Below are 15,147 nucleotides of genomic sequence, written 5' to 3'. Positions count from 1 at the left end.
ATACAAGAAGACAAAACCATGTAATGAAACCATGATAAATGTAAGTATATATGGTTATCACCCCATGATAATGTTATCAATGTAATAAAATCTGTAAAAATAAAGGAAAACAGAAAATAAGATATTTATATCATTTGATCATGTATAAGATTTATTAAATTTATTGCATTCATCATAATATAGCCACTGCTTATTGATTAAGACAATGCTGTCAAGTGTCCATATGATCCAGATCTATATATACATCATTTTAAGGCAGGTCATCACGATCTGGCACTTCTTTTGATGACCATAGTCAGAATAAAAATCAGGATCCTCATTCAAATGACTTTTCATCATTGACAGCATTAGAACTAGGTCTATTAGGCATCAAAGATCAGAGCAAGGTACAGGTATCAAAGATCATAACTAGGTCCAGTCATCAAAGATCTCAACTAGGTGTAGGCATCAAAGATAATAACTAGGTCTGGTCATCAAAGATCTCAACTAGGTATAGGCCTGAAAAATCATAACTAAGTCCAGTCATTTAAGATCTCAACTAGGTCTAGGCATCAAAGGTCATAACTATGCCCAGGCATCAAAGATCATAACTAGGTCCAGGCATTAAAGATCATAACTAGGTCTAGGCATCAAAGATCATAACTAGGTCCAGTCATTAAAGATCATAACTAGGTCTAGGCATAAAAGATCATAACTTGGTCCAGGCATTAAAGATCATAACTAGGTCCAGGCATTAAAGATCATAACTAGGTCCAGGCATTAAAGATCATAACTAGACCCAGACATTAAAGATCATAACTAGGTCCAGGCATTAAAGATCATAACTAGGTCTAGGCATTAAAGATCATAACTAGGTCCAGGCATTAAAGATCATAACTAGGTCCAGGCATTAAAGATCATAACTAGGTCTAGGCATCAAAGATCATAGCTAGGTCCAGGCATTAAAGATTATAACTAGGTCCAGGCATCAAAGATCATAACTAGGTCTAGGCATTAAAGATCATAACTAGGTCCAGGCATTAAAGAGCATAACTAGGTCCAGGCATTAAAGATCATAACTAGGTCCAGGCATTAAAGATCATAACTAGGTCTAGGCATTAAAGATCATAACTAGGTCCAGGCATTAAAGATCATAACTAGGTCCAGGCATTAAAGATTATAACTAAGTCCAGGCATTAAAGATCATAACTAGGTCTAGGCATCAAAGATCATTACTAAGTCCAGGCATTAAAGATTATAACTAGGTCCAGGCATTATAGATCATAATTAGGTCTAGTCATAAAATATCATAACTAGGTCTAGGCATTAAAGATCATAACTAGGTCCAGGCATTAAAGATCATAACTAGGTCCAGGCATTAAAGATCATAACTAGGTCTAGGCATTAAAGATCATAACTAAGTCCAGGCATTAAAGATCATAACTAGGTCCAGGCATTAAAGATCATAACTAGGTCCAGGCATTAAAGATCATAACTAGGTCCAGGCATTAAAGATCATAACTAGACCCAGACATTAAAGATCATAACTAGGTCCAGGCATTAAAGATCATAACTAGGTCTAGGCATTAAAGATCATAACTAGGTCCAGGCATTAAAGATCATAACTAGGTCCAGGCATTAAAGATCATAACTACGTCTAGGCATCAAAGATCATAACTAGGTCCAGGCATTAAAGATTATAACTAGGTCCAGGCATCAAAGATCATAACTAGGTCTAGGCATTAAAGATCATAACTAGGTCCAGGCATTAAAGATCATAACTAGGTCCAGGCATTAAAGATCATAACTAGGTCCAGGCATTAAAGATCATAACTAGGTCTAGGCATTAAAGATCATAACTAGGTCCAGGCATTAAAGATCATAACTAGGTCCAGGCATTAAAGATTATAACTAGGTCCAGGCATTAAAGATCATAACTAGGTCTAGGCATCAAAGATCATTACTAAGTCCAGGCATTAAAGATTATAACTAGGTCCAGGCATTATAGATCATAATTAGGTCTAGTCATAAAAGATCATAACTAGGTCTAGGCATTAAAGATCAGAACTAGGTCCAGGCATTAAAGATCATAAGTAGGTCTAGGCATCAAAGATCATGACTAGGTCCAGGCATTAAAGATCATAACTAGGTCCAGGCATTAAAGATCATAACTAGGTCTAGGCATCAAAGAGCATTACTAAGTCCAGGCATTAAAGATTATAACTAGGTCCAGGCATTAAAGATCATAACTAGGTCTAGGCATCAAAGATCATTACTAAGTCCAGGCATTAAAGATTATAACTAGGTCCAGGCATTAAAGATCACAACTAGGTCTAGGCATCAAAGATTATTACTAAGTCCAGGCATTAAAGATTATAACTAGGTCCAGGCATTAAAGATCATAACTAGGTCCAGGCATTAAAGATCATATTAACTAGGTCCAGGCATTAAACATCATAACTAGGTCTAGGCATCAAAGATCATTACTAGGTCCAGGCATTAAAGATTATAACTAGGTCCAGGCATTAAAAATCATATTAACTAGATCCAGGCATTAAACATCATAACTAGGTCTAGGCATCAAACATCATAACTAGGTCCAGGCATTAAAGATCATAACTAGGTCCAGGCATTAAACATCATAACTAGGTCCAGGCATTAAAGATCATAACTAGGTCCAGGCATTAAAGATCATAACTAGGCCCAGTCATCAAAGATCAGAACTAGGTCCAGGCATCAAAGATTATAACTAGGTCCAGCCGTCAAAGATCAGAACTAGGTCCAGGCATCAAAGATCAGGTCTAGGTCCAGGCATCAATATATGGTAAACTAGTCAAAGCCATTATTATTTACCATTTTCTCAAGGTCTACTTTTAGGAACTGAATGATTTTACAAGAGTTTTTTATATAGATTTTCATGTACACTTTTTGGTTCAACTTGTCCCGCAGAGCTGTCTTATTTCCATTAATGTTTATGTGATTTCTTACCGGTGTCTAGAAATTCACATTAAATGCAATGCTACTCATGTAAGAATAGAACAAAATGCACCGCTGAAAGAATTACAAAAATTAGACAACTTATGCAGAAGAGAACAATAGAAAAAGATAAAATCATTTAAGTTTTTGTACTAATATTGTACTAAATTGTAAAGGAACAGACTAGATCTCTTTCTTATATTGCATTTACATGTATATAACATAATACATCCCATGAACAGCAGAGACCCAGATCTGCCAAATTGCTGAATCAGGCTGATTTTTTAAACACATGGGAGCAGCCATTTTGGTTAGCTGTGTGCTCAAACCATGTATAATTTCCACAAGCACAATATCCAAAGTAATTTCAGCCAAAGCACATGAAAGTATCATAAATTTGCAAATAATTTTCATTGTGCATCTTGAAAATGCAAACAACTTCAAATTTAACCCATCACTCTCTCAAAAGTTCTCAATATCTGTAGAGCACCACCATACAGACCACTTAGGTATTATTATTATTATGATTTAATTTTGGTTGTATAGCTGAAGCATTTAAGTCACAAGCATCAAAACAGTCCTTCTGAATAATTTTCATTTTTTTTTTTCACACAGAACACTATTTGTTAGTAGCAAAGTTTCATACAAGCTCGGCCCCCTTCCCATGATGAAAAGTGAGCTATTTTTAAAATGCGCAAAATCTCTAATTTCTTAACATAGCAACCAATGTTATGCTGAAAGACAGGAACATGAAACTTGTCACAGTTACTCCTGAGATGTCACTAAAAAATTCTACAGTTTGAAATCGGGATGAAATAGATCAGGATAATGGACGTCAATAAAGGGTAATATGATTGCTCATTCTTCTGACATTATAGAAAGTTTATTTGGTACTTTAGGCCTGAAGCCTATAATATAAGAAATAATAAATGAAGATGAGATATACAGTGCTCCACAAACAGTATAGTAAGATACATTTGCTTAGGAATTGATATTGACATTTTAACAGCACATATCTTATTTTAAAAGAAAACTACAGAAATTTTTAAACATTTGTAATAAGACTTATTTTGTGAATTGATATTAAACTTATAAATTTATCTACTGAAGGGTTGATATAATACATTTTGTCAAGATTTTTCTGTCTTAAATTAGTATAAAAATTACATATACATACAAAATCATAGTCATCTTCTATACGCTTTATATTTTCTTTAAGACATAATTTGCAAACTCTTTGATCTCTTTAAATTTTAGTGTGTCTTCCTCGTTCAATCATTAAATCATGTTTATAACATCTAAAAGATGCAAATTCTTGTCTGAAAATGAAAGGTAGATCTAATGTTAAATATTTCTGGTCAAAAAGTTGGAGAATATTTTCTCTATTTGTGTCTTTCATTTGCCCATCATTATCTTAATCATTGTCCTGAATGTGATGACTTTAAGAAAGAGGAGGATGATCTTAGGCCCTTTTTCGATTGAAAGACTCAAATGGAGCCTTTTTTCCAATGTTTGCACAGAAATTTATGGAACATATCCATGATATAATTGATTCAATACAATTAAATATCAATGATTGTGTAAAAAACATTTGGGTCTTTATACACTAATTTGTGTTGAAATGCAGACACCAAAGATTTTGTAATAATTTATTTATTAATTTCATTCATACATTTCCACTATATATATTTTCACTTAATTTTACAGTTTTAAATTTAAATTCACTTCACTTCTCTGTTCTAGTATGACATAATTTCTCCAAATTCAGGTCATTGCTCACACAAAACTGCCACAATAGAATCAAATTAAGATAATGAGCTTATTTTCATGCATGACATCAGTGTTAATGTACCATCTTGTTGAGAACATAATACATGATGGTATCAAGATAAGAAAAATAATTTAACAAATATTCATGTTTCCTTCAAGGTAGTGCTCTAAAGTTTGATATTTTGCATAGAATTTGATTTTTTCAGTAAAAAAAGAATTTCCCAGGTTTTCCTAACTGGTTATACTGGCTATTTAAAAAAAGAAGCTGGTATTATCTAGTCTGGCAAACTTTGTTTTCTATGTTTTACTAACTACTAGAGATGTAGTGTACTTGAGATTAATTTTGTTAGCATTTAGGAGCAGTCAATTTGGTTAGCTGTATGCTTAAATCATGTACAGTTTTCACAAGTACAATATCCAAAGACATCTCAGCCACAGTATATGAAAGCAACACAGAGGCATACCAATATTCTCTCCACTGTGCATGTTGCAAATGCAAACAACTTCACCTTACACCTGTCACTCGCTCAGTCCACCACCACAGAGAATTTCATAATGTCAGGAGTCTACCACCATAGAGAAGTTCATAATGTCAGGAGTCCACCACCATCGAGAATACACTGTTAATTATACTATATATACTCTTATAAGTCCCATTACAAACAACATAGAACCTGATCTGCTACCACATACTGTGCTGACAGATTAAGATTTGTTATTTTTGTTATACTGATTACTCCTGACAAACTCTACATATCCAGGTCTGTAGTTCAACTCGACTTAAAGCCAGCATAATTTGCAAATGAACTCAAGGTGACATGTACCTTCATCATTCTGGCACCATTTCAGACGGGTTCAAATACTTTTTACAAAAATAGAGATCAATCATAATTTACTATTTAAACTAGATTTCCAGCATAACATTATTTCTTCCTTTCTCTTCTTTAATTGCAATTTTCATTTTAAAAGATGTAATGTATTCATGCCAAAAAGTGATGATAAATACTAGTCATTCCAAAAGCACACCATGAAACACTGGGATTTAAAGAATAGTTCAATCCAAAATCACTAATGAAACACTGAGATTTAAAGAAAGTTCAATCCAAAATCACCCATGGAACATTGTGTTTTAATGAATAATTCATTCCAAAATTGCCTATGGAACATTGTGATTTAATGAATAATTCATTCCAAAATTGCCTATGGAACATTGTGATTTAATGAATAATTCATTCCAAAATTGCCTATGGAACATTGTGATTTAATGAATAATTCATTCCAAAATTGCCTATGGAACATTGAGATTTAATGAATAATTCATTCCAAAATCACCCATGGAACTTTGTGATTTAAAGAATAATTCATTCCAAAATTGGCTATGGAACATTGAGATTTAAAGAATAATTCATTCCAGAATCAACCATGGAACACTGTGATTTAAAGAATAATTCATTCCAAAATTACCCATGGAGCATTGAGATCTTTTATTCCATTGGGATGGGAAATATGATTTCATTATTTCAAACAATTATTAATGCAAATATTGTGAAATACAAATGGCAAAAGGACTAAATCAAAAAGTTTTTATTCATCATAAATAAGAACAATAAAACAGATAATATATTTTTGTAACTACCATTATCATAAAAGCATGTTGTATGTAAACATTCAAATAATTTATATTACTATGGAATCATCTACAATATGAAAACAAACTGCACTAAACCAATGAAAAATTACAGTTTCTGACAGAAACAACTGAGCAAAAGTGCATGGTGTAAGCAATTTGTAAATATCCTTTTTTATAAATATCATCAAAAATTGAGACAGTTGTGTAATATTTAAATGTATAAAAGTCTGAAACAAATATAGAAAACATGACTTAAGCAAAATGAGAACTGTCAGCACATTTTTAGCATTATGAGTCATGGCTGACAACTTCTAAAAAGCATGCTCATATAGGGAAATATCTTTAGAACGGTAAATGCAAAATGGTAGCTAATTTTTAAATTGCAACATTACCTCACACCTTGCCAGGAAAAGACAGATGAGTTTAGTTAATGACTAACAGATGTTAGGTTCTCAACATGACACTATTCCTGCCACTCTTCAGTTAGTAATTATTGCCGCTAATTGCAAGCATGGACCAGTTGTATTGCAGCTAGGTTGGTAGAGTATCGGACTCTTAATCAAATGGTAACAGGTTCAATACCTGCCCAGGCTGGTTGCCTCAATGTATCTTTGTAAAAGTCACTTAGCTCGCATTTCTCTGCATGAAATATGCAATAGTGTGTTGAAAGTATGAATAAAACCAACAAAAGAAAACAAGAATATCTCAGCTGGTAATAATGTCTTCTTAAACCTACTTACTTTCTGGACTTAGTTGTATATGGAAGTCTTCAATTTGACATTATTTTCAAATCTTATAACTCACCTTTGACTCCTGTTTACATTTGTGAGTGTTAAATGTTAAGTTCAAACAATCAGATGCAAGATTACAGATTAAATATGTGGACCCTGTTTTTTATCAAACTTTTCTGAAATTGTGTTGATATAAGCCCACATTCTGAGTTTAATAAGGATCAGATCAGATACATGGCCATCAGAGTGGTAACAAGTTCAGTCAGATGCAAGATCAGATTTTTTTTATATGCATTGATCTCACCCACTACTTAATTCATCCTGCATCTTCATAACATAAGCCTGTACAGTATTCCAAACTTGATCAAAACTGGATATGAAATGTGTCCTCTAGAGTGGTAGCACACAATTGTTGACAGATTGATGAATGATGAATGCATTGCCATACCATAATTTCATCTTGACCTTATTTTAAAAAAAACTAAAAATAACTTCAAATATTTTATGGAACACAGAGTGCCCACAACTGTGCCTGAAATGACTTAAAATGCAATGTTTAACCAAGTTGGGAAGGATGGACAGACAAAGGTAACACTATAGTCTCCTGCCAATGCTGTGCTGGGGCATATGAAAAGTACTCATGCTAGTTCTTCAAAAGGCATGTAATTAATCCAAGGTACCTATTAACAGGACAGAAACAGTTGTCTTCAAACTAGTCATGTGCTTGTTGCTAGTGGTGTGAAGATTATTCAAAACAATCATAGACTGATCAGAAAAGTCTAATACCCAAGTGTTTAGTCATGATTTTCTATCGCTGTTCTTAACTATTTCACTTTATTGAACAAAAGAAATAAAAAGTGTGAATAACAGTTTCTAATAAACATGACACATTCCATTGTTAATTACAATCCAAATGCCAACAAGGTACCAGATGACAAAACTAACTGGGATTATAAAATGTCTGAATTGAAGTTCAGAAAAACAATAATCTCTATGAAATAATTTTTAAAACATCTCCAATCAATAAAAATTGATGATCAGCTATGATTAACCAATTGTCAATCATGAATTTTCATGTTCTTCGTGGCACTGGTATACAATACAATGTTACAGACTAACCTGCCAGAAACAGCAACTTTTAGCTGACCACCTATGCTTTCGGGTCAGACTGAAACAACACAGACCCTGATCTGCTACTGCATAATGCACCAGCAGATCAGGGTCTATATTTTTGTTTTACTGATTATTCTTAACAAAGTGTATAGACCAAGATCTGCCAGTGCATTATGTAACAGCAGATCTAAGTCTATGAAGTTTGTAGTTGGACTCATCTTTTAAGCAAGTACATTCTGTGTGATTGATCTCTGATGGAACAATTTTTACTTGCAAGCAAAATTTCCATGTAACAAAGACATTTTTACAGTGATGTACATCACATACTTAGACCATAAACAATTAGTTCTTTACACTACATATTTTCATACCAAAATTCTGTGTCCTGTTGATAAACGTATTATCCAGTATGTTCTCAACCTTGCTTGATCAGTGGCAGTAAAAAATAAATATACTCACTTAGTGTCAAATTAATTTTTATTTCATAAATTTGTCACATTTTATACATTACAACAGAATTTACAATGATATGGATAAATGTACCACATTTACAAATAAGTTCTTCATATTGTACCCTTTAAAGTAAATGTAAATGAAATTAATATACAATTTTTAACTTTGTCTTTTAAACAATAAATCTTGCATCTAACTCATGCTATAAGAATATGTTAACATTTCTTTCAATTAAAAAATGGAAATTTCAGGACCTTAATTAAAAACCAATTTACTTGGAAATTGTTTGCTACAACTGAATTATCCAATTAATACCATTATTTGGGAACTGAACATTAAATTAACAAGTTTCATAAGAGGCATTAATTAACGCTAATTATGCATTATACCAAAGCTCAGTGTGAATTATCACCAAAAGAAAACAGGATATTCCTTATATAAATTTGAACACTAATGAATAGGATGCACATTTTGATCAAACATCAGAATTTGAGGCAGCAAAACACCTTACAACTGTTGGAAATTTTGACAACGCTATTATGGCATATTAGGACTATCCCCATGAAATATTCCCACAGAGAACTGCATTGTCTCTTGTTTATCAATTAAATTTATTGTGTTGGAATGAGGACAACTGTGTATACATTATGCTTGGAATTTAATTAAGGTGATTGTGGTTTTACTGTCTTTAATATCCATTTAACCTGCTCCACTGACATGTGTCAGTAGGACCAGTACCACTGACATGTGACAGTATGAACAGCTCCATTGAAATGTGGCATCATATCAAGCTCAACTGACATGTGTCAGAAGACCAACTCCACTGAAATACTACCAGTATGACCAGCTCCACTGACATACTGTCAGTATGACTAGCTCCATTAACACATCAATAAAATTCAGCTTGTAACAGTAAAACTACCTTTAGCATCCTCAAATCCCAAAATAAAAATAATGTTGTTCTTTAATTTTACTGTGAGTGTATATAACTCAAACATCAAAACATCAATTTTGACCATGCTTCTGACTCCAGAACCAAACATAAATACTTTGTCTTGGTAGATGGGGATTCAAGTTTAGAAATGTGATCTTGAGAATGGGACAAATGGAGGCTTTTCACTAATCTAACCCTGGTCCAATGCAGGATGATTAATAATACCATGATGGAACCTGTCCTTTGAGCATTTTAAATCCCTGCATATAATAATGCAGCTAAAAAATTATGTCTGTCTTATTTTCCTCAAGGGATATGACAGTTAGTATTCCTGTCCTATATTCTGGTGTACATTCTTAATTCCTGTAATGATCCCCAATTTACACAGCTAGTTCCACTATTTCAGTTTTCATTTCACCCGAACAATTGGTATCACTAATTTGCTGCTGCTTTGTAAAAGAATCTTTCCCATCTGGCCACGACTTTTTTTCATAATACGTCGGGCTGCTGGAGTTGTAGCTCTTGGCGGAGGTCTTGGATCTGATGGCAGTTCACTTGCTTCATGCATTAGACGTGACATTCTCCCTCCTTGGCCCAAATTAGCATTTTCCATTCCAAGACCCTTTACTTTAGGCTCTGGCTTGACATCTAGAGGCTGGTGCCCATAATTAACAATTAGATTGGACATGGCTTTGCCTTTGCCTTTTTCAGCATTTTCTGCAGCATCTGGCTTCACTCTTGGAACAGGTCGGCTGGATAGTGGTGAAGCATATTTGTGCAGAGTCTTGTTCATCTGGCCACCCTTTGCCAGATCTGCATTTTGTTCTGCTTCTGGTTTTACCCTTGGCATTGCTCGTGCTGAAGCTGGAATTTTCATTGGATCATGAAGGAGACAGTTCATTGTTCCACCTTTAGACTTTTCAGCTATTTCTCCAGCTTCTAATTTTACCCGAGGTACCTGTCTTGCTGACAGAGGTTGCTTTCCATAGGAGTTAAATAAGTTAGCTGTACTTTGTCCGCTGTGACTTTGTGCAATATACTCAGCTTCTGGTCTCACACGAGAAACAGCTACAGTATCTGCCCGTGGTGTAGCCTGGCCATTGAGTAATGTAATTACTGTACCATTTCGACCTAACTCATAATTTTGTTTACTTTCAAAGGTTGGACATTTTGGTTCAACCCTTGGTGTAGGCATATACACTGACTGTGTAGAGAAAAGATCAAGAGAACCTTTGTTTTTATTTGCAAATTCTTCAGCCTCTGGGCGGACTCTTGGGCCTGGACGTGGAGTCTCAGTCTCTCCATGTCCTGGATATGGTTTCATAGTCCTTGGAGTCTGCATTTTGTTCCAACCAATACAATTGCTTTCACTAAAACTGGAACCTTAGATTCTGCAAAATACAAAAAAATGCAAAATACCTTCAAACTTAACATGAAAATTATGAATCCTATACCTTAAGGACATACCTGCTATAATAATGTTTCTAGTCTACAATATTGCCCAGTGTTAAATACTTACTGAAATTGTCTTTATTTTCTTTGTACAAGTTTTACAAATATTTCTAAGTAAATATACAATCACTAGACTTCCAGTCAACAAATAACCTCCAATCTTATTTTTCATGCTTCAGAATACAAGTTTAACTGACAGTCTCATGTCCTGGTTCTGACAGCTTAGTTTAAATATGAAACACCTGAAATATGTTTAGATTATGAATTCATTAATATGACACAGTTGATCTTCTACCCAATTATATACAGTATGGACAATGCCACAAGCATATGAATTGTGCTGTTGTTTATACTGTCACCCAATTGTACCATATCACTTAAAATATCAATGCTGGTGTCACACCTTGTATACCACATCACTTAAAATTTCAATCCTGGTGTTACACCCTATGTACAATACTGCTTAAAATGTGAATGCTGTGTCACATCTTATGTACCATATCACTTAAAGTTACTGGTGTCACACCCTATGTACCATATCACTTAAAATACCAATGCTGGTGTCGCACCCTATACACTATACCACTTAAAATGTCAATGCTGGTGCCTCATCCTGCAGTGTTTCCCTTTACCCTCATTTGCGCTTCAGAGACCCCCAAATTTTTAATATGACACCCAGTTTTGATACCCAAGTTTGTTTTTTATTCAGTCTGACTCCCAGTTTTGACACTAAGGAGATTTTTGACTTTCAGTCATGCACCCCTGGGGAATAAACTGTATATACCATGATACCACTTAAAATGTCAATGCTGGTGTCACATCCTATATATTATAATAACACTTAAAATGTCAATAATTGTGTCACACCCTATGTATCATATCACATAAAATGTCAATGCTGGTGTTACACCATATGTACCATATCACTTAAAATGTCACTGCTGGTGTCACACCCTATGTACCAAATCACTTGAAATGTCAATGCTGGTGTCACACCCTATGTACCATATCACTTAAAATGTCAATGCTGATGAATTTGGACTGTGGATGAAAAACACTTTACCAATCTGTTATAATTACAGAATAAGACAAGAACAGAGGATAAAAATTCAATTTATCTGAGAGAGGTCAAGCTTCCAAAATTATGCTAACTTAAAGGTTGTTCTTCTTACCCTCTAATGTCGTTTAATTTTCACATTGATGATACTGAAAGTTTCCTCAGGCATTAGAGAGTGATGGGATTCAGGCTAAGACTTGGTACAAAAAGTAGAAGTACATTATATACTCAGTTGGATGTTCATTCATATCTGTCACAAACAATATTTAGGCATAGAAAATACAAGGCTGCAGTCAGTTTCAATTCACTGTAGACCTTAAATAAGAAGGTAGTGACTGAAGTAATGTAGAGTTGTCCCCTAACACTTGCTGGGGTGGTCTAGTCACCCCATGTTCCTGACTGGCTTTATCATCAGATAGAATAGTTCTTTGTTGATTCATTAATTCAATTGGTTAAGAAAATAATAAAGCAATATTTGATTTATATCTAAAGATAAGCATTATCATAAACAGTACCATTGCATGCAATCAGGTTTGTATGGTCAATAATTACAACTGAAACAAATCAATCCCAAAGAGATGGACATTGAGACATGCATTTTATCTCATTCAATTTTAAAAGAAAAGTTTCTACCCAACTCTGATTTTAACTAAAGCTGTAACTAAAGTGAGAGATAAAAACCATTCAGACATATTTAAAAATGACTGCCAGTTATGTTCCAAAATCATCCCATTTTCACACAAAGAACTGACTATAAATTTAGCAATCATTTAATAACAGCTAACATTTTTTCAAGTAAACACAGTTTTAAGGCAATCAAGTTGCAAATAAGGTGCCAGACTGAAAGGCCATTAACTCCACCTTTAGCATCAAAATGGATAAATCCAAAACTATTAAAAGTGCCTTTATAACCCTCAAATATAGTTCACTGTAATCTTATCTGGTTAATCCATATATGCAGCAAGGAATCATAGGTGAGACTAAAAGTGAATACAATGTGAAAATAAAAGAATGTCTAAGGGACATCTGTACTTTAGTCAACCTGTCCACAACATCAGAATATGTTCAATATCAGATAATATAAATCAATGTATTTGATCTAGAGCTCTCTAGTACTAAACATTAAATGGAAAGATGGAGAACTTCATTGCATACACCAATTACAATAAATTACTCTACATCCATAGGGATCAATGTCTCTGTTTAATTGAGAGTCAAGGAAATTTTATTTTTATGTAACTTATGTACCTAAATTCTGCATTATTCACACATGTAACTCCCAGAATTCCTTCTAAACATATACCATTTTACTCTGAATGACCTCTGACCTTTTGAGCTTTTAAATGCATAAAAGCAACATTGCAAGTAATGTTTTCTTGCTCATCTATTCCAAAGACAACTAAAAGATGTGTGTTTATTGATACCAGTCAGATCTACTTATTATAGGTATAAGTTGATTTGAATTAAATTCAGACTCAATACCACCCACCTCTCCAGCCTCATATGGCTTACATATTAGTAGTCAGTACATCGATGTAGTTACACACAACATCATTCTGTTGTGGTTGTAATATTTGTCCATAATGATAGCATGGATGAATGAAATTTATAAAGTATTTTGTTTAGGATAACTACATGAAATCATCATTTAGTATCAGACTCTAAGTGCTATAATGATGACTGCAACCATCCAGTTTAATACCAGGGTACCACACAGCTAAGTGCTGTCATATGAGCAGAAACTGATGTTGCATCTATTGAGAATAATTTCACTGGCAGGAACATATCTAAAGTAACAGGTATATCAAGGTCTACTATCCATAAAGGTCTGAAAAGATTTAGTGAGCGTCAGGTCATAATGAAGATCTGATTCTAAGCAGGAGGCTAGTGGTGAGAAAGACAGTCATGTACTTTGTCATCTCCAGTGCACAAGAATAGTTCTAATGGAACTTAATATTTATACAACCAAATAATGTTATGAGTAAACTTATGATTTTAAAAGATATATTGTTTAGAAATGGAGCATAATCTCATTAAAAATAACCTTGCAACTTTCATGGTGAAGCGAGCAACAAAACTCGGCTCTTGACAGAATTACATTTTCATTGAAGAGATGATGGCTATTTTAGGCCAGGAGTACAAGATATGTGTGTAGTGAAAATCCCATGAGAAATAGAAACCTGAATGCTTCAGAATGAACATTAGTCATTCTCCCTATAAAAATATCTTGACAACAGAGCTGTGTAACTATAAATCAGGTCAGCATATTTACATTTATTGATGGTATCAGCAATTAAAAGAGTGATTTGGATTTGGATTTTTTTAACGTAGCTTTAACAATTTTTCAGTCATATCGCTACGATGTCTGCAGTGTGGCAGTTTATAGTGATGTCTAGCACTGGGGCATCATGCTGCAGACATGTAGCATGATCTCCCACCCAGTCACATTATCCTGACACCAGGCTGACCAGTCCTAACACTAACCTCTTAATGCTGAGCGCCAAGTGAGGCAGTTGTTAGTACCATTTTTGTAAGTCTTTGGTATGACTCGGCCAGGGATTGAACCCATGATCTCCCACATCTGAGGCAGATGCTTTAACCACTAGGCCACCAGAGTGGTTGCAATTCAAAGAGCAACATAAATATAATGGATCAGAATTTTAATATGGCCACTTGTTGCTAAAGAAGTTACAAGCGAGAGGAGATAAGAGTGGTAGTTATAGGTGAGAGGGGATAACAGTTGTAGTTTCAAGCGAGAGGGGATGAGGGTGGTAGCTACAAGCGAGATTGGATGACGGTGGTAGCTACAAACGAGAGGGGATGAGGGCAGTTAAGTTTTTTAAAGAAGATAACTGTCCTCTGCTAGTCCTACAATGTAAGACATAGCACAAGTTGGTTTTGTTTTAGTATATAACTTTCCTTTGTAGGAAAGCGTCATTATTGGTTACCAGTTGTGTGTGATATTTTTGAAAATTTTACTTTTGTTATACTGTTAGTCGACATCAAAACATGCTACACAATGCCCATGTTTAGGTAGTAAGACTCATCACCC

At 34.2% G+C, this 15,147-nt stretch overlaps 1 protein-coding gene across 1 annotated transcript in view; it reads right to left on the bottom strand.

The window, feature by feature from the left end:
- Nucleotides 1–8,658: 8,658 nt before the first annotated feature.
- The window catches only part of LOC149799457 (uncharacterized), a 7,197-nt gene continuing 708 nt past the window's right edge, over nt 8,659–15,147 (bottom strand). The window contains exon 2 of the mRNA XM_089958818.1: nt 8,659–10,977. Within this exon, the coding sequence (XP_089814944.1) occupies nt 9,996–10,928 (933 nt within the window). The 5' untranslated portion in view covers nt 10,929–10,977 and the 3' untranslated portion in view covers nt 8,659–9,995. The remainder of the gene's footprint in view (nt 10,978–15,147) is intronic.

Source organism: Sinohyriopsis cumingii, chromosome 5 (assembly GCF_028554795.1).
Source record: "Sinohyriopsis cumingii isolate HCF-2022 chromosome 5, ASM2855479v2, whole genome shotgun sequence".
Classification (NCBI taxonomy): Eukaryota; Metazoa; Mollusca; class Bivalvia; order Unionida; family Unionidae; genus Sinohyriopsis; species Sinohyriopsis cumingii.
The sequence above is the reverse complement of the archived record's forward strand: the minus strand, read 5'-3'. Positions and strand labels throughout refer to the sequence as shown.